The sequence below is a fragment of the Mustelus asterias genome, chromosome 4 (genome assembly GCF_964213995.1).
Source record: "Mustelus asterias chromosome 4, sMusAst1.hap1.1, whole genome shotgun sequence".
NCBI classification, from domain to species: domain Eukaryota; kingdom Metazoa; phylum Chordata; class Chondrichthyes; order Carcharhiniformes; family Triakidae; genus Mustelus; species Mustelus asterias.
The window spans coordinates 47,316,871-47,336,211 of record NC_135804.1 but is presented as its reverse complement, the minus strand read 5'-3'; the positions used below and the strand labels follow the sequence as shown (position 1 = coordinate 47,336,211).

General features: G+C 48.0%; 1 protein-coding gene across 4 annotated transcripts in view; it reads left to right on the top strand.

Annotated features, from left to right (window-relative positions):
- bcar1 (BCAR1 scaffold protein, Cas family member) overlaps positions 1-19,341 on the top strand; it is a 254,120-nt gene that overhangs the window by 222,970 nt on the left and 11,809 nt on the right. For 2 of the 4 annotated variants that reach the window (XM_078210926.1, XM_078210925.1), the window contains exons 3-5: positions 6,151-6,330; positions 8,027-8,149; positions 17,221-18,456. In XM_078210926.1, the coding sequence (XP_078067052.1) occupies positions 6,151-6,330; positions 8,027-8,149; positions 17,221-18,456 (1,539 nt within the window). The remainder of the gene's footprint in view (positions 1-6,150; positions 6,331-8,026; positions 8,150-17,220; positions 18,457-19,341) is intronic. The other 2 variants (XM_078210928.1, XM_078210927.1) reach the window with 1 other exon arrangement.

Genomic DNA, 19,341 nt, shown 5'->3' with positions numbered 1-19,341 from the left:
CCTCCTCTTGTACCATTTTTTGTTACACGATTGCTCGAATGTTGCTGTTCTACATTTCATAACCTCCAGCGCCGGCCTCGCGCATACTCTGGCTCTGACGCCCACGCGTGTTTTCACACAAAGTATACATTCTTGCTGCTCACGTTGTTTCTGCAGCCTTTACTGTATTCGGTGCAAAAAGCAAAGTTTTCTGGCAGCACCGAGCCAGCAGCTGTGTCTCCGCAGTTAGTCCTCATTTCCTTGAGTCCTGGCAGCTTCGTCCAAGCTCTGGAGGGTTCCGCGGAGGCAAAAGCCCACAGTCTTATTTTTGGAACAGTGAGTGACTGAACATAATTAATCTGGGAGGCAAGGGACTGCATACAATTAATTGGCAAGCAGGGAGAGAATGTCTACTTCTGAATACCTTGCCTCTCTGTGACAACGGACCTCTGTGTTTATCCTGAGGTTTAATTTGTCATATGGTGCCCGGTATCCAGGAGTTCACAGTCCTGAAGTGAGGTCCACACAACAGGTTTTGACTTTTGGTCTTGGGATATCTGTTTTCACATTTATTGGCCTCGGGTTTACTGTAACTTTAATTGTGGATTGGTGTTCATTAACGAGTTGTTTTATGCCGTTTTCGAACACGTTATTTAGATTGCAATGCCCTTGAGGCATCAGGACCTTAACAGATGCTCAGAGTTGCGTGCTGCGCATGTTTAATGGCAGCTCCTATTTACTGTAAAAGACTTGCATTTACATAGCACTTTCCACAATTTCAGGATGTCGCAAAGCACTTTACAGCTAATGAGGGTCTCTCTTGAAGTGGAGCCACTGTTGTGATGAGGCAAAGTTAGGCACCATAAGTTCCCACCAACAGCTATGTGATAATGACAAGGTAACCTGCTTTGGTAAGGCTGGTTGAGGGATGAACATTGGCCAGGGCATTAAAGAAAAGAGCACTGACTTTCTTTGAATGGTGTTGTGGGATATTTTCTGTCCTCCCAAAAGGCCGGCCAGGGTATGCGTTTAGAGTTTCTTTCGAACAGCAGCCCTCCTTCAGTACGGCACTGGAACGTCAACCTGGATTTAATGCTGAAGTCTCTAGAATGGTCCAAATTGATGATTCTAAGGAAAAAATGCTACCAACTGAACCATGACGTAGCAAATCATTAAGCTGAGAGAGTGATGTTACCTGACGACTTCTTTTTTCTATTCATTCAAGGGATATGATCTTCGCTGGCTAAGCCAGCATTTACTGTCCATCTCTAATTGCCCTTCAGAAGGTGATGGTGAGCAACCTTCTTGAACCGCTGCACTCCATGTGGCGTAGATACACCCACAGTGGTGTTAGGGAGCGAGATCCAAGATTTTGACCCAGCAATAGTGAAGAAATGGTGACATAGTTCCAAGTCAGGGTATTGTGGCACTTGGAGGGAGGGTGGTGTTCCCAGGTACCTGATGCCCTTGTCCTTTGATATGCAGAGATGGCGGGTTTGGGAGGTGCTGACAAAGTAGCCTTGGTGAGTTGCTGCAGTATATCTTGGAGTTGGCGCACAATGTTGCAACTGTGCGTCAGTGGTTGAGGGATTGAATATTCAAGGTGGTGGATGTGGTGCCAATCAAGTGAGCTGCTTTGTCAAAGAACAAAAAAGTACAGCACAGGAACAGGCCCTTCGCCCTCCAAGCCTGTGCCAATCATGATGCCCTAACTAAACTTTAAAAAAAAAACCTTCTCCCCTTACTCGGTGCATATTCCTCTATTCCCTCCCTATTCATGTACCCATCCAGATGCCTCTTAAATGTTGCTAATGTGCCTGCTTCCACCACCTCCTCTGGGACTGTGTTCCAGGCACCCACCACTCCCTGCATGAAAAACTTCCCCTGCACATCTCCCATAAACTTAAACTGGTGGACAAGCTTTGGGAGGTCAGGAGATGTTACTCACCACAGAATCCCTAGCCTCTGACCTGTTCGCCTAGATACTGTTTGTATCGGTGGTCTAGTTCAGTTATTGGTCAATGGTAACCCGTAGGATGTTGATAGTAGGGGATTCAGCGATGGTCATACCATGTAATGTCAATGGGAGATGGTTAGATAGTCTCTCTTGTTAGAACTGGTTATTGCCCGGCACTTGTGTGACTGAAATGCTACTTGCCACTTGTCAGCCCAAGCCTGAAAATTGTCCAGGTTTTGCACATGGAAATGGACTTCTTCAGAATGGTGCTGAACATTGTGCAATCATCAGTGAACATCCCCACTTCTGACCTTGACGCTGGGATGGAAGATCATTGATGAACTAGCTGAATACGCTAGGGCCTAGGACACCATGTCGAGGAACTCTTGCAGTGATGTCCTGGGGCTGAGATGATTGACCTCCAACCACCAAAACCATCTTCCTTTGTGCTCAATAGCACTCTGTGACTCTGCTGGTGGTCCCTCTTGGAAGTGAAACAGCCTTGATTATTTCTTTCTCAGATCTCCTTCTGTGAAAGGCACATAACTCCCGTTTGGCTACATTTCTTCACATGTCAGTCCATGATTGTTAGCAGGCTTTTGGACTATGGGAACTTGAGCCCAGTCTGGCTGCACACCAACGTTCATACATGTGTGGAGGTCAAATGGTTAAGATCAGGTCATGGAACTTAGCTCCGAGATCAAACCTGCGTGCTTCTGCTGTGTAACCCTAGTGTTGCACTGGCTGGTGAAGTTACCTCCTAGGCCAATAGGCTGTCACTTTTTGTTTATGCAGCATTTACACACAATTATAAACTCTTGCAGTAATTAAAGTAATTCTGATTGGAATCTTTTAAAGCAAATTGTATTTCCAGGGCATCATTGCTGTAGCCCTGATTGTCAAATTGTTCCCTGTGTTTGTTTTAATCTATTGTCTCGCTAAAACTATACTAGGCACTAGTTATACCACACCTGGAATACTGTGAACAATTTTGGTCTCCTGACCTAAGGAAAGATAGACTGGCATTGGAAGCAGTCTAGAGAAAGTTCACTAGGTTGCTCCCAGATATGGAGGGATTTTCTTACGAGGAGAAGTTGAGTTGCGATAGTGGCAGTGAGTTTGAGTAGGTTGGGCCTGCACTCATTGGAGTTTAGAAGAATAAGAGGCAACCTTATTTAGACATATAAGATTATCAGGGGGCTTGACAGTATAAGTGCTGAGAGATTGTTTCTTCTTGTGGGTGAGTCTGGGACCAGAGGGCATGACCTCAATGTAGGGGGTTGCCCATTTTGACAGAGATGAGGAATTTATTCTGAGGGCAGTGAATCTGTGCAATTCTTTACGACGGAGAGCTGTCGAGGCTGGGTTGTTAAGTTTTTCAAGGCTATAGACATGTTTAATCAGAAAGGGAATTGAGGTTATGGAGAGGGGAAGTGGAGTTGAGGATTATCGTATCTGATCAGTCGTTATCTCATTGACTGGTGGAGCAGACTTGATGGGCCAAATGGCCTACTTTTACTCCTATGTGTTATAGTTTTATGCTGCTGAGGCCCTATTTGTGTATTTTGCTTTGTAAATAGAGTTGTTAGATGAGGATATTTAGTGAGGCGAAAGGACATTGAAGGAGCTGTTGGTGTTTCTGGCCAGAATATTTGAGTTGCCCTGTGATTCTCATTTACTTTTGAAAGAAATGTTGTTGCCTCAATGGGATTAGTGGATTTCTCCACATGAGGAACTGACACTGACACAGGCTTGATGGGCCTTCCCCAGTGTGGTAAATTCTATGATTCAGCAACTCAGTGGGTTAAAAGCACTGCCCTGGACAATATGATTCTGGATTGTTCCGGAAGGCCCCATCTTCGACTCTGTGTATGTCGGGATATTGAGTGAGCACCCAATCGAACTCCCCTCCATCCTGTGAGCAGCTTCCTCATTTCTACAGAGACTGCAATGTTTGGGCTCGTTTGAGTTGATTTAATTCATCCTCATGGTGCAGGTGTTACCGGCAAGGCCAACATTTATTGTCCATCCCTAGCTATCCTGGGTCTGATGAAACTAAAGTGGATTGCTAGGCCAGTTCACGAGGCCCTTAAAGTGTCAAACGCATTGGGGTTGGAACTGGAGTAGGCCAGATTTAATTGGGACAGTAGGTTTCCTAAAGGACATGAGTGAACTAGTTAGATTTTTAATGACAATCCACTACTTAGTAATCACTTTTTTTCTATTATTTCCAATCTTTTTGTAAACTGAATTCAATTTTTTAAACTTGTCATTTGAACTTGCCTCTGGATTAATGCTCAGGATTATGAGTCCAGTAACTTAACCATCACGTTTGCTGTATCTAGTGAGAAGCGGAGTGCTGCTCGCTCCTGTTAAACTAGACTCCAGTACAAGCTGCAGCCTTTATGAGAGAAAAGGATATGAGAGAAGGAGAATGGTGGGAAAGGTGGATTTAATATGACGGTGCTGTGTTGTGTAGCACACGTGACCTTCTTTTCCAGTCAGTTATTGATTTGTTTCAGTGGTATTTTTGTATTGCTTGAATCGAAGCAAGGTGTGCAGACAGCAGTGCTGTAGTTACTGTTCAAGGTCAGGCGGCTAACTCGAGTAAAAATAGCGCAAAAAAGGCTCCGCTTGTTTGACATTTTAAATGCACACATCCACCTGTAGCTACCTAAGATGCATGACGAAAGTTTAGAGCCCCTGTGTGAAATTGCAGCCTTGGCCTGAAGAACTGTGACAGAGAGGAGTTTAACATGACTATAACTCAATTCTGGTGGTTCCATTCACAATTTCCATTGGTGATTTGTTACAAAGTGTTCAGAGGTGGCCTCTCACAGAATCGATACAGCGCAGAAGGAGGCCATTCGGCCCATCGAGTCTGCACTAACTCTCCGACAGCATCCCACCCAGGCCCACTCCCCTGTCCTTGTAACCCCACACATTTACCCCCCCCCTCCCCAATTCCCCCCCAATATACACGTCTTGGGACACCTAAGGGGCAATTTAGCATGGTCGATCCACCTACTCTGCACATCTTTGGACTAGATGTCCAGTTCAGAAAGGAGATGACTTGCATTTATTTAGCAGCCTTCAGGGTGTCCTGAATTGCTTTGCCAGCCGATGAGTGCATTTTTAAGTGTAGTCACTGTTGTTATAATGGAAACACGTCAGTCACATTGCTGCTTATGGAGTGCGCTGTGTTCAATGTGATAATGACCAGTGGATCTGTGTTTTTTTTTGTGTGACGTTGATTGAGGGATTCATATTGGCCAGGACTCTGGGGAGAACTCTGCAGCTTCTCTTTGAAATAGCGTCATGGGATCTTTTGTATCCACCCGAGACCACAGTCAGGGCCTCCGATTAGTGTCTCATACAAAAGACTGCGTCTCCAAGCTCTGCGATACGCCCTCATTACTGCACTGGATTACAGCCTTCATTACGTGCTCAAGTCTCTAAATGACGGTCACAGATCCTGGGACAAGGTACCGAGAAATAATGATTAAATCTGCAAGGGAAAAAGACGTGGTTTTCTCTTCAATGCAGTTTGCGCTCAGTATCCTTCTCAGCCGTGTGTTTATACAATGTGTGCCACTAGTTTGCACTTGGCAATTCTGTCTGTGCACAGCCTGCTGTAACCCTGTTCCCAAACAGAGTCTCACATGTGTGATGGTGTTGCTTGGTAAAATCATGTTGTTTTGTTGGGATCGGAGAATGGCAGAAGCGCTTCAGTTCACATATACTGCAGCTTTGAAAAATGTGCTTAATTAACACATTAGATTCCCCGTCCAAAGTTTGTTTGGCTCTGATCTGTTTGTTCCAGTATGTAACCAATCTAATCTGGAATTGGAGCATACATTCAGAAGTGGTGACTCTGGGAACGAACCGTCTGTGTCACAATCGTCACAGTTCAGGCTGGTGATGCAGCTGATTTACGTAGTTCAGTGTCACTTGATGCCCTGATTTGCTGGTCCCTTGAATACATCCTCTACAAGCTGCGGCCATTCCCAATAACCATTCAAGTGAAAGCTTTCTTTGAAGAACGTATTGTTGATAGAGATCAGTTGGCTGGCAGCCCATACAAGAGTGCGTCAGAGAATTTGAACTACAATTTGTCTTTTAATTAACCAAAGTCAGCCACACTAACACACCAGTGCAATTGAATCATGGTGAAGCTATGAACTGATTTACAATTGCATTCTTTCCTCTTTCAGGTTGTCCTTCCAACTCGAGTTGGACGGGTTTATGTTTATGACACACCTCCACAGATGGAACAAGATGAATACGACATCCTACCATCGAGAAATCCTCCTTCGGCCACTTTGCAGGAGATTTACGACGTGCCTCCAACTAGAGGAGGAATGGAATCTTCCGGCAATCAGTATGGACAAGAAGTGGGTAACGGACGGGCGTTTAGTTTAGTTTATTTATTTATTTTATCATCTGTAGGCTTACATTAACACTGCAATGAAGTTACTGTGAAAATTCCCTAGTCGCCACACTCCGGCGCCTGTTCGGGTACATTCAGGGAGAATTTAGCATGGCCAATGCACTTAACCAGCACGTTTTTTGGACCGTGGGAGGAAACTGGAGCACCTGGAGCAGACCCACACAGACATGGGGAGAATGTGCAGACTCCACACAGACAGTGACCCAAGCTGGGAATCAAACCCGGGTCTCTGGTGCTGTGAGGCAGCAGTGCTAACCACTGTGCTGCCAATAAAAAGTGTGAAGGTTCATTGCTAATGTATTTGAAAAACAGAAAAAAACATTTTGGATGAAAACTGCTCTCGTGCATTTTAAATAATGCTTTGAAAGCTTAAGACCAGGGTGTTACGGCCGTTCACGCTGCTGGGAGTTTCCCATCCTGCCACATTGAACGGGAATTCAGCTGGGTGCCAAATTCTCTGGCTTCACTGCAGCGGAAGCGTGGCGTGAATGGCCAATAAGATCTTCGTGTATTTTACTCCAAATGCATACCAGATTAATGTTTCATTTGAAAGAAAGAAAGGCTTGCATTCATATAGTATCTTTCACAATCTCAGGAAATCACAAAGCACTTTACAGCCAATGAAATAGTTTTGAAGTGTCATCATTGTTGTCATGTAAGGAATGCAGCAGCTAATTACACACAGCATGCTCCCACAAATAGCAATGTGATAAATGAAAAGATTATCCTTGATTTGCTGAGTATTAAAGGAGCACTGTCCTCAGAAATAAATGAACAAACCTTCGTTTTAACGTCACGATGACAAGGCAGGGGGAATAAGAATGGAACTTTGGGCCCATCAAGTCAACCCCGACATAAGTCAAAAGAGAATATGCTGGAAAATCTCAGGCAGGTCTGGCAGCATCTGTAAGGAGAGAAAAGAGCTGACGCTTTGAGTCCAGATGACCCTTTGCCAAAGCTTTGACAAAGGGTCATCTGGACTCGAAACATCAGCTCTTTTCTCTCCTTACAGATGCTGCCAGACCTGCTGAGTATTTTCTAGCAAGCACTTTCTCTTTTGGTTTCCGATTCCAGCATCCGCAGTAATTTGCTTTTATCCGACATAAGTCATGTTGGAATATTCTGTCAGCGAGGTAACAAGGACGGATGACCTTTTTTCTTCCCACCCCCCAAAGGGAGAAAAATTGCGTGTGAAACATCTATATTTGTGCTGAAGTTGCCCCTTTTAATAGCTAAGCCTTTTCTCATGATAGCAATCGTTTTATAATCTGCCTGGAACTGCAGCACAAAATACAACCAAGTCACAAAATACAACGCGCAGAGAGGGAACAGGGAAAAGGTTCTGGGCACGGTGGAGTTCGGTGGAATTTTGGTATTCAGAGGGGGTAATGAATAAGTGCAATTCTTCAAAGATTTTCATCAGCTTCAGTGAGGCCACAGCTGTGTGTCTGGGGAATGTCAGAATGAATGCTTTTGAACATATTTATTGGTTCCACTGTGATAAGTTAAAGGAAACAGTCTCTGATTCTTTCTGGATAAAAATCATGGAGGAACATTTTTTTTTTGAAACACCAGCATCAGTTGTGCAGAATTGATGGTCGTTAAAAGGCAACATTCTCATCCTGACTCCTTTTGATCAGGTATATGACACTCCTCCCATGGCGATGAAAGGTCCAAACAACAGAGATAAATCCCAGGAAATTTATGATGTGCCCCCCAGTGTAGAAATGAACCTACAGCATCAGGTCCATGTTCAACAAATAGTGAGTACCCACTCCTTTGCAGAAACATCTTTTCAGGATAGCTGGTGTGGTGAGACATTGTATGACTGTGGTTTCAATTAGATTTGCCGGTGGCCTGAGTTGTGTGGGGTAAGGGGGGAAACCAGGGAAGAGCGCGGGGTTTCCTTGCAGGTACCTTTTTGGGTGGTTGGCTCAATTTTCTGGACGTCAGTGAAGACCGTCTGCAAACTTCACAGTCTGACACTTCCTGCAGTCGCAAAATGGAGGGGAGGCAAACACAGAGCACGGGACAGTTAAACCAAGCTACCTGTCCCCCTGTCTCTATCTCTATTGTGGGGTAGCATAGGTGAGAGACCTCCTGAGAAAGAAATTGGGAAAGGAAGATCCCAAAGAGTGTTTTACACTCATTTTCAATCAATGCACGTCATGCATCCTCTTATGTCACTTCTGGTATTTGGAGCAACACTGTTTGTTAGATAACTGACCCTTCCTTAATGTTAATCATTCCCGGTGAAATGAACTCTCATTTATCCAAACAATTTGCTGTGTCCAAAATTCTCTGCCCTCAGTTGTATGATTTATTTTTGTTGTTGCATGATAACTGATAGAAATGTTGAGTCTGTACAAGATGTTCCTGTGGTTTCAATATCGTTAAACTTTTATCGTAAGTTTCCCCATATCTTTTGTGATCAGTTTATCCTTGCTATTCAGTGTCTAATTATATGATAATGTGACCCAGGAAGGTGTAACAATGCAGCCCTCGTTGTGGGAGCAGAATATTCCATCTCGCATGTGGCACCGAATGCCCTTCACCACCTTCCAACTGGTGGCGTGGCACAATGGTTAGCACTGCTGCCTCACAGCACCAGGGACCCGGATTCGATTCCGGCCTTGGGTGACTGTCTGTGTGGAGTTTGCACGATCTCCCCGTGTCTGCGTGGGTTTCTTCTGGGTGCTCCGGTTTCCTTCCACAGTCCAGGTTAGGTATATTGGCCATGCTAAATTGCCCCTTGATGTCCCAAGATGTGTAGGTTAGGAGGATTAGTGGGATAAATGTGTGGAGCTACGGGGCTGGGGGGGGGGCGGGGGGGTGTGTGGTCCTAGGTAAGATGCTCTGTCGGAGAGTCGGTGAAGACTCGATGGGCTGAATGGCCTCCTTCTGCACTGTAGGGATTCTATAGTTCTATGGTGGACTAATCAACATTTTGGTGAGATAAGAGCAAATTATAAGTTATAAAGTTGCTTTATTTTACAATTGGAGAATGAACATTTACAGAAAATGTTTCACTTTAAGCCTGTGACCCAGTCTTCTGCTTTTAACAGTGCTTTTTTGTATCATAGAGAAAAACACTGTCCCTATTAGCACTGTCTGGTCGGAGAGAATTCTCTGAAACTGGCTAGTTCAGAAATTAAATCACAGTACATTCTCTCTAAGCCTGGGTTACTAGTTTTCCCTGACTATGTGCTCCTTTTATCCTCCTTGTATCCTGGGTTGACAGGAAACCAAGGGCTTGACCTCTGACCCTCTTCTGAATCCCTGTGTCTGGGAGGTTAAACGACCAAGGTACCAATGAATGGGTTGCCATTCTCCTCAGTGAGATTCCTTGCGACTACCCCTTACTGTCCTCAAATGTCTATGTGAACATCAACTGTCTGAAGTAGACATGTGGATGGACCAACTTCACCAGCTCAGTGTCTAGATCTCATCCATGTGTCCCAGAAGCTGAGTAAAGTGGATTTAACCTATCTGTAAGCTTAACCTAACTTAGGTTGCTTTAATACAAATTTAGTAAAATCCTACCATGACCCAAAGCCTCATGTACCATTTTGAACTGGCGTTTACTTTATTTTTTTGGTTTGGTGACAATTTCTAATGAAGGTGCAATGAGAGGGGGAGGAGAAAAAAATCCCCTTCCTTTTTGATCTCTGTGGGCCATGTTCCACGTCCCAAGGGCAGAGATAAGTTTGAAGCCTGCAACCAAGGCCACTGCTTTAACATGGCCCAGGCTAAATCTCTTTCTCACTTCTTTGCCCATAGGGTAGTGCCAAGCCCCAGCCTGAAGCATTGTAGGGATAGAGAAGGTGCTACTGTGGGCATGAACTTGTGGCCTCTCTCTCTCTCTCTCTCACGGCACCAGTGCAATAATATCAGGATTTGTAATCCTGATTTGTAAAGTGATTTGTAAATCACTTAAGATTCTTCCTGCAGCAGTTAAATTATCTGATGTTTCATCTGAAGGGTAAACTCTCCATAGGTGCAAGTTTCGTTTGTATATGATAACATTAATTTGCATTCAGGAAGATAACAGGCCCATAATTGCTGTGGCATTTGTTAGAGGCGAAGGGTGGAGGCTGGGATGTGTGGACACTCAGGCCAGGATTTTACAGACCCGCCTGCCACGGGAGGGGTGGACAATGGGAAGGTCCTTGAACCTCGGGCGGGAATTTATGGTTTCGGGACGAGCGAGGTTGTAAAGTCCCGCCCTCTGGGTAGATCCATTGCTGGGGGAATGGGGAGAAGGGCTAGAATTTGGGATGGAAATCGGAGCCACTGGGATTCCACTCCATGTAAATACAATTGGAAATCCTGATTGGTTGGTTGGGAGGGAGTGGGGTCCATAGTTAGCATTGGGGACCAAGCCAATCTTGGAGATTCACTCAGTGCCACCAACTGGGACAAGTCAAGGATACATCTGCTGAGAGTAGACATAGGTTAAATTATGAGTTGTCCTCAGTCCCTCAAAGTGTACCTGAGCAAATGGAACCTTCAAATTAACATTCCTATTTTTTCCCTTTGGCGAAAATTTGAAAACTATGTTTTGAGTACCCTATGGTCTGGTAAGGGCCCCTGTCTTGCCTCCTATGTGAGGCTGGGCGAGGCTCCAGATTTTCACTTAGCTGGCGGGCCGCCACCTCTTGTTACATAAGAACTTAAGAAATAGGAGCAGGAGTAGGCCATCTAGCCCCTCGGGCCTGCCCCGCCATTCAACAAGATCATGGCTGATCTGAGGCGAATCAGTTCCACTTACCCGCCTGCTCCCCATATCCCTTAATTCCCTTATCGATCAGAAATCTATCTACCCGTGATTTAAACATATTCAACGAGGAAGCCTCCACCACTTCAATGGGCAGAGAATTCCAGAGATTCACTACCCTCTGAGAGAAGAAGTTCCTCCTCAACTCTGTTCTGAACCGGCCCCCACTTATTTTGAGCCTGTGCCCTCTAGTTCTGGTTTCCCTTCTAAGTGGAAAGAATCTCTCTACCTCTACCCTATCCAGCCCCTTCATTATCTTATATGTCTCTATAAGATCACCCCTCAGCCTTCTAAACTCCAACGAGTACAGACCCAATCTGTTCAATCTCTCCTCATAAACTACACCCCTCATCTCCGGTATCAACCTGGTGAACCTTCTCTGCACTCCCTCCAAGGCCAATATATCCTTTCGCAAATAAGGGGACCAAAACTGCACACAGTACTCCAGTTGCGGCCTCACCAGTGCCTTGTACAGTCGCAGCAAGACCTCCCTGCTTTTATATTCTATCCCCCTCGTGATAAAGGCCAACATTCCATTCGCCTTCTTGATCACCTGCTGCACTTGCAAACTGAGTTTTTGCAATTTGTGCACAAGGACCCCCAGGTCCCTCTGCACAGTAGCATGATGTAATTTTTCTCCATTTAAATAATATTCCAATTTACTATTATTTCTTCCGAAGTGGATAACCTCACATTTGCCAACGTTATATTCCATCTGCCAGATCCTCGCCCATTCGCTCAGCCTATCCAAATCTCTCTGCAGATTTTCCGCATCCTCCACGCAATTCGCTTTCCCACTCATTTTCGTGTCATCAGCAAACTTTGATACCCTACACTCAGTCCCCTCCTCCAGATCATCTATGTAAATGGTAAACAGTTGAGGCCCCAGCACCGATCCCTGCGGCACGCCACTGGTCACCAACTGCCAACCAGAAAAGCACCCATTTATTCCAACTCTCTGCTTCCTGTTAGATAGCCAATCCCCAATCCACGCCAACACCTTACCCCCAACTCCGTGTGCCCCAATCTTCTGCAGCAACCTTTTGTGAGGCACCTTATCGAATGCCTTCTGGAAATCTAAATACACCACATCCACTGGTTCCCCTCTGTCAACCGCACTAGTCACATCTTCATAAAAATCCAGTAAATTCGTCAAACACGACTTTCCCTTCATGAATCCATGCTGCGTCTGCTTGATCGAACCATTCTTATCCAGGTGCTCTGCTATTTCCTCTTTAATGATGGACTCCAGCATCTTCCCAACTACGGACGTTAAGCTAACCGGCCTGTAGTTACCCGCCTTTTGTCTACTTCCTTTTTTAAACAGCGGTGTAACAGTAGCTGTTTTCCAATCAGCCGGCACTACCCCAGAGTCCAGCGAATTTTGATAAATAACTACTAACGCATCTGCTATTACCTCAGCCATTTCTTTCAGTACCCTGGGATGCATTCCATCCGGGCCCGGGGACTTGTCTACCTTCAGTCCCATTAGTCTACCAAGCACTACCTCTTTAGTAACAGTAATTGCATTAAGGACCTCACCTCCCACCAACTCTCGATCTCCAATATTCGGTAAACTATTTGTGTCTTCCACCGTGAAGACTGACACAAAGAACTTATTTAAAGTCTCAGCCATTTCCTCGTTTTCCACTATTAAATCCCCCCTCTCATCCTCCAAGGGTCCAACATTCACTCTAGCCACTCTATTCCTTTTTATATATTTGTAAAAACTTTTACTATCATTTTTTATATTTTGAGCTAGTTTAGTTTCATAATCTATCTTTCCTTTCTTAATCGCTTTCTTAGTCGTTCTTTGTTGTTTTTTTAAAGCTTTCCCAATCCACTAATTCTCCACTCTTTTTGGCCACTCTGTACGCATCTGTTTTTATTTTAATATTCTCCTTTATTTCCTTCGTTATCCACGGCTGGTTATCCCTTTTCTTACAGTCCTTCTTTATCACCGGAATATATTTTTGCTGAGTACTTAAAAAAAATCTCCTTAAAAATCCTCCACTGTTCCTCAGCTGTCCTACTCACCAGTCTGCTTGCCCAGTCTACATTAGCCAATTCCGCCCTCATCCTATTGTACTCCCCTCTGTTCAAGCAGAGGACACTGGTTTGGGACCCTACTTTCTCACCCTCCATCTGTATCAGAAATTCAACCATATTATGATCACTCAACCCAAGAGGATCCCTCACAAGAAGATCCTTAATTCTACCTGTCTCATTACACAGTACCAGATCTAAGATAACTCGCTGTCTCGTAGGTTCTGTAGCATACTGTTCAATGAAACTATCCCGACAGCATTCCAAGAACTCTTCCTCAAGCCCTCCACGTCCAATTTGAGTCGACCAATCAATATGCAGGTTAAAATCCCCCATGATTATTGCCGTTCTGTTTTTGCACACATCCATTATTTGCTGGTTTATATCCCTCCCCACCTCTAAGTTATTATTTGGGGGCCTATAGACCACGCCTACCAGTGTCTTTTTCCCCTTACTATTCCTTATCTCACCCACAACGATTCCATGTTTTGCTCCTTAGAGCCTATATCGTCTCTCACTACCGTCCTGATATTATCCTTTATTAACAGAGCTCCCCCACCTCCTTTTCCTTCCTGTCTATCCTTCCTAAATGTCTGATACCCCTGGATAGCAACCACATTTCTGTGATGGCCACTAGATCATACTCATTTGTATGGATTTGTGCCATCAACTCATTTACTTTGTTTCGAATGCTTCGTGCATTCAGGCAAAGTGTCTTCATGCTCGCCTTTATCTGGACCCGGTTTGTTGAAACGCTACGAACACCTCCCGAGCCCTCTACTCCTTTAACTAGTTGAATGTCCTCAACATTAACCTGCACTTGTACTCTCTCCTTTACCTTCGATTTTGTAATAAGGACTCTGGTCCCAGCACGATTCAGACGGAGACCATCCCATCCGAACAGGTCCCATCTTCCCCAATATTGGTGCCAATGTCCCATGAATTCGAACCCATTCCTCCCACACCAATCCTTGAGCCACGCATTTACCTCCTTAATCCTATTGACCCTGTGCCAATTCACGTGTGGTTCAGGTAGTAACCCAGATATTACCACCTTGTTGATCCTGCTTTTTAATTTGGTTCCTTGCTTTTCATACTCCCTCCGCACATCCTTTGTTCCTGTTATGCCTATGTCATTGGCACCTACATGGACCACGACAACTGGATTCTTACCCTCCCACTCCTATGCAACCCAGATGATACATCTTGGACCCGAGCACCAGGCAGGCAACACAACCTACGGCATTCTCTATCCTGGTCACAAAGAACAGTGTCTATGCCCTTAACTGCACTCTCCCCAATTACCACTACATTTCTCTTTACTTCCTCTGCCTCAACGGCTCCCTGCACCATGGTACCGTGGGCAGTTTGCTCATCCTCCTTGCAGTCCCCGTTCCCGTCCCGACTGGTAGCAAGAATCTCAAACCTGTTGTACAGATTCAGGGGCTGAGGCCCTTGGGACTCTACTTCCTGTATCCCATTCCCTGCCTTCTTCCCCCCCGCCTCACTCCCTGCCTTCTTCCCCCCCCCCCACTCCCTACCTTCTTCCCCCCCCGCCCCCACTCCCTACCTTCTTCCCCCCCCCCCCCCACTCCCTGCCTTCTTCCCCCCCCCACTCCCTGCCTTTTTCCCCCCCCACTCCCTGCCTTCTTCCCCCCCCCACTCCCTGCCTTCTTTCCCCCCCCCCACTCCCTGCCTTCTTCCCCCCCCCCACTCCCTGCCTTCTTCCCCCCCCCCCACTCCCTGCCTTCTTCCCCCCCCACTCCCTGCCTTCTTCCCCCCCCCCACTCCCTGCCTTCTTCCCCCCCCCCCACTCCCTGCCTTCTTCCCCCCCCCCACTCCCTGCCTTCTTCCCCCACCCCCACTCCCTGCCTTCTTCCCCCCCCCACTCCCTGCCTTCTTCCCCCCCCCCCACTCCCTGCCTTCTTCCCCCCCCCCCCCCCCACTCCCTGCCTTCTTCCCCCCCCCCCCCCCCACTCCCTGCCTTCTTCCCCCCCCCCCCCACTCCCTGCCTTCTTCCCCCCCCCCACTCCCTGCCTTCTTCCCCCCCCCCCACTCCCTGCCTTCTTCCCCCCCCCCACTCCCTGCCTTCTTCCCCCCCCCCACTCCCTGCCTTCTTCCCCCCCCCCCACTCCCTGCCTTCTTCCCCCCCCCCCACTCCCTGCCTTCTTCCCCCCCCCACTCCCTGCCTTCTCCCCCCCCCCCACTCCCTGCCTTCTTCCCCCCCCCCCCACTCCCTGCCTTCTTCCCCCCCCACTCCCTGCCTTCCCCCCCCCCCACTCCCTGCCTTCTTCCCCCCCCCCACTCCCTGCCTTCTTCCCCCCCCCCCCACTCCCTGCCTTCTTCCCCCCCCCCACTCCCTGCATTCTTCCCCCCCCCCCCCCCACTCCCTGCCTTCTTCCCCTCCCCCCCCACTCCCTGCCTTCTTCCCCTCCCCCCCCACTCCCTGCCTTCTTCCCCCCCCCCCCACTCCCTGCCTTCTTCCCCCCCCCCACTCCCTGCCTTCTTCCCCCCCCCCACTCCCTGCCTTCTTCCCCCCCCCCACCACTCCCTGCCTTCTTCCCCCCCCCCCACTCCCTGCCTTCTTCCCCCCCCCTCCCTGCCTTCTTCCCCCCCCCACTCCCTGCCTTCTTCCCCCCCCCCCACTCCCTGCCTTCTTCCCCCCCCACTCCCTGCCTTCTTCCCCCCTCCCCACTCCCTGCCTTCTTCCCCCCTCCCCACTCCCTGCCTTCTTCCCCACTCCCTGCCTTCTTCCCCCCCCCCCCACTCCCTGCCTTCTTCCCCCCCCCACTCCCTGCCTTCTTCCCCCCCCCCACTCCCTGCCTTCTTCCCCCCCCCCCCCACTCCCTGCCTTCTTCCCCCCCCCCACTCCCTGCCTTCTTCCCCCCCCCCCCACTCCCTGCCTTCTTCCCCCCCCCCCACTCCCTGCCTTCTTCCCCCCCCCCCACTCCCTGCCTTCTTCCCCCCCCCACTCCCTGCCTTCTTCCCCCCCCCCCACTCCCTGCCTTCTTCCCCCCCCCCCACTCCCTGCCTTCTTCCCCCCCCCCCACTCCCTGCCTTCTTCCCCCCCCCCCACTCCCTGCCTTCTTCCCCCCCCCCCCCACTCCCTGCCTTCTTCCCCCCCCCCACTCCCTGCCTTCTTCCCCCCCCCACTCCCTGCCTTCTTCCCCCCCCCACTCCCTGCCTTCTTCCCTCCCCCCCCCCCCACTCCCTGCCTTCTTTCCCCCCCCCCCACTCCCTGCCTCACCTGCAGCCACCCCCACTTGTCCCTGAACCCCGGCTGAGTTAGTTAGTCTAAGGGGTGTGACTCTATGTTTAAACACATTATCCAGGTAACACTCCCCTTCCCTGATATGTCGCAATGTCTGAAGCTCTGATTCCAGTTCGTCTACTTTGAGCTGGAGCTCCTCAAGCAGCCAGCACTTACTGCAGATATGTTCACTGGGAATCACCTTGGGGTCCACCAGTTCCCACATCATGCAGAAACAGCACATTACATGTAACTCCATCCCAATTACCTAGTATACGTTGGCACTAACTACGAATTTAACCTACCTTGCCCTGCCCTTACCGCCGAAGCCCGACGATCCCGGTGATGTTATAACTGGATGGGAAGATCCCAGAATGGAACTCTGGCTCAATCAAACGTGGAGGAACAGAGTCACAGGACTAACTAGTTTTAACAACAAGGAAAAAAAATGTATTAAACATGGAAAAAATGGATTATAATACATACTCCCTTACTCCCCCCCCCCCCCCACCCCAATTGCTGGCCTCCCTCTGCCTATGATCCCAAATGCAGAATGGCACAAGAATGGGCCACTGGCCCTTATTAGCTGAATGACCTGAGTGCAGAGTAGCATACAGAAGACCAAACCTACTGGCCTTCCTGTGTGGGAGGAGGGACCTCAGAATCTTGGGCCCAAAGCACTTCTGTTGTTTGTGTGTCCGCTGATTATGAACTTTGGAAAACGCACTTCCTTCATAGATTGTATTTTTTCTTAAATCCAGGTTTATGATATTCCCCCATCTGTAAGTAAGGATGTTCCAGATGGACCCATCTCTGAGGATACCTATGACATTCCACCATCGTTCTCTCACAGGACAACAAAGGGTCCAGATTCCATGAGATATCCTATTCCAGCTCAAACCCCCGCAGCGCACGACAATTATCCGATTGATGATGTGTACGATGTACCTCCACTGACGGTGAAAGTATCAGAGTCATCCAACAATCAGGAGATCTACGATGTTCCTCCAAGCCACAAAATACCTGGAGGATATCAGACATCGCTACAGGACGTGTATGATTTCCCACGGGACCTGGGTGTTCCAACCTCTGGAGGGAAGGTCATCTTGAATGAGGAATCGGAGGGGGATTATATTTATGACGTTCCTCCTCAGGTGTGCAGGGATGCCACAACAGAAGAGAGTGCCAACACCAAGAGGCTTTCGGCTTCCAGCACGGGCAGCACAAGGAGTAACCTTTCCACATCTTCACTCGACGTCATTCCCGTGAAAGAGTCTTCTGTCTCGCCCAAGCCAAGCAGTAAGGAGCTGAACCTGGACCTGGATGTAGCAATGGAGATACTGGCAAAGCACCAGCAGAATGTGGAGAGTTCCACTTCCTATCTCATGTCCTTCATTGTCACCAGCTGGAGGAACCGTGAACACATGGAGGCCAACGTGCAGAACATCAAGACGGGGGTGGAGAGGGTAAAGAATTCGGTGAAAGAGCTTTTGGAGTTTGCACGCGGAGCTGTCGCAAATTCCACGCAAGCCACCGACCGCACTTTGTACACGAAGCTGAGCAAGCAGGTGCAAAAAATGGACGACGTCTACCAGCTTCTCCTCAAACACAGTCAGGCTTTGGACAACTGTAACTGGGCCCTAAACGTTTTAATCATGAGCAAGCAAAGCTCAGCCGACGACCTGGACCGGTTTGTGATGTACTCGCGCGGTATCCCTGACGACACCAAGCAGCTTGCCTCTTTCCTTCATGGCAACGCTTCGTTGCTCTTCAAACGGACAAAGTCACAGCAAGGAGATGCTGTCCTGGAGAGCGGCGGCCACTCGACAAACAACAACAGCCTATCAAACTATCAGAGCGGACCGTCGGACAAGGCCAATATCCAGGCACGGCCTCTACCATCCCCACCGAGATATACAGCTGAAGAATCACCAGACACTCAGTACGAAAACAATGGCAGTGGCTGGATGGAGGACTATGACTACGTTCACTTACAGGTTGGTGTTGATCCAAAGGTCAAATCTGATCATTTTATATTGGTACAGCTGTGCGTACTGTTAAGTTAGTTTTATTTAAAAAAAATGACTACATAGGCTAAAAACATTTAAAACAAAAACTTTTCAGTTGCTGAAAACTGCATGCATGTGTATTCAGGCGAGGGCGGGATTGATTTTGGGTCTGATGCTGCAGTGATGGGACAGACGGTTACCAAGCTCTCTCACAAACAGTGCCCAGGATTGGCGAGGGTATCAGAGGTGACCATTTAACTAGGGAACTGTACCCCAACAGAGAGCCAGTGACCTCTGGAGGCAGGAGAGATGAAAAGATATTGCTGGCACAAGGGGGAACATCCCAAAGCGGAAATAAATCTGAGATCAAAGAACAGAAGAAGAGCGAGGTGCCTCTGAGCTTTTCCTGCGCTCATTCTCTGAGATATAAGCAGCTTTGGTCCTGTTCTCTATCCTCCCCCTGCCTCCGCCACCCTCCTTCAGACCCAGTTTATCTCCATAGTGCTGTTCATGATGGAGATGGTTGGTTTTCACAAGTTGGGATATGCCCTCCCATAATTTGCCTTCCCCTTGCGTTTTGTGAAATGGATGTCAGTGTAGGTTGAGTTGATGCTGGTGATGTATTCTTCTGGCACCTCAATTGCCTAGGCCAGAATTTTACTGTCCCCCCGCCACGGGAATCGGAGCGGGCAAGGGGCAGACTATGGAAAGGTCCGTTGACCTCGGATGGGATTTTCTGGTTTTGGGGCGAGTGAGGCCGGAACATTCCGGCCATGATCTCCCCATCGTAATTGTTCTGATCTCCTTCTTTAACCAAGGAGTGACCATTACATCTTCCAAATATTTTAGATTGTTCCCTTAAATGCCAGATAA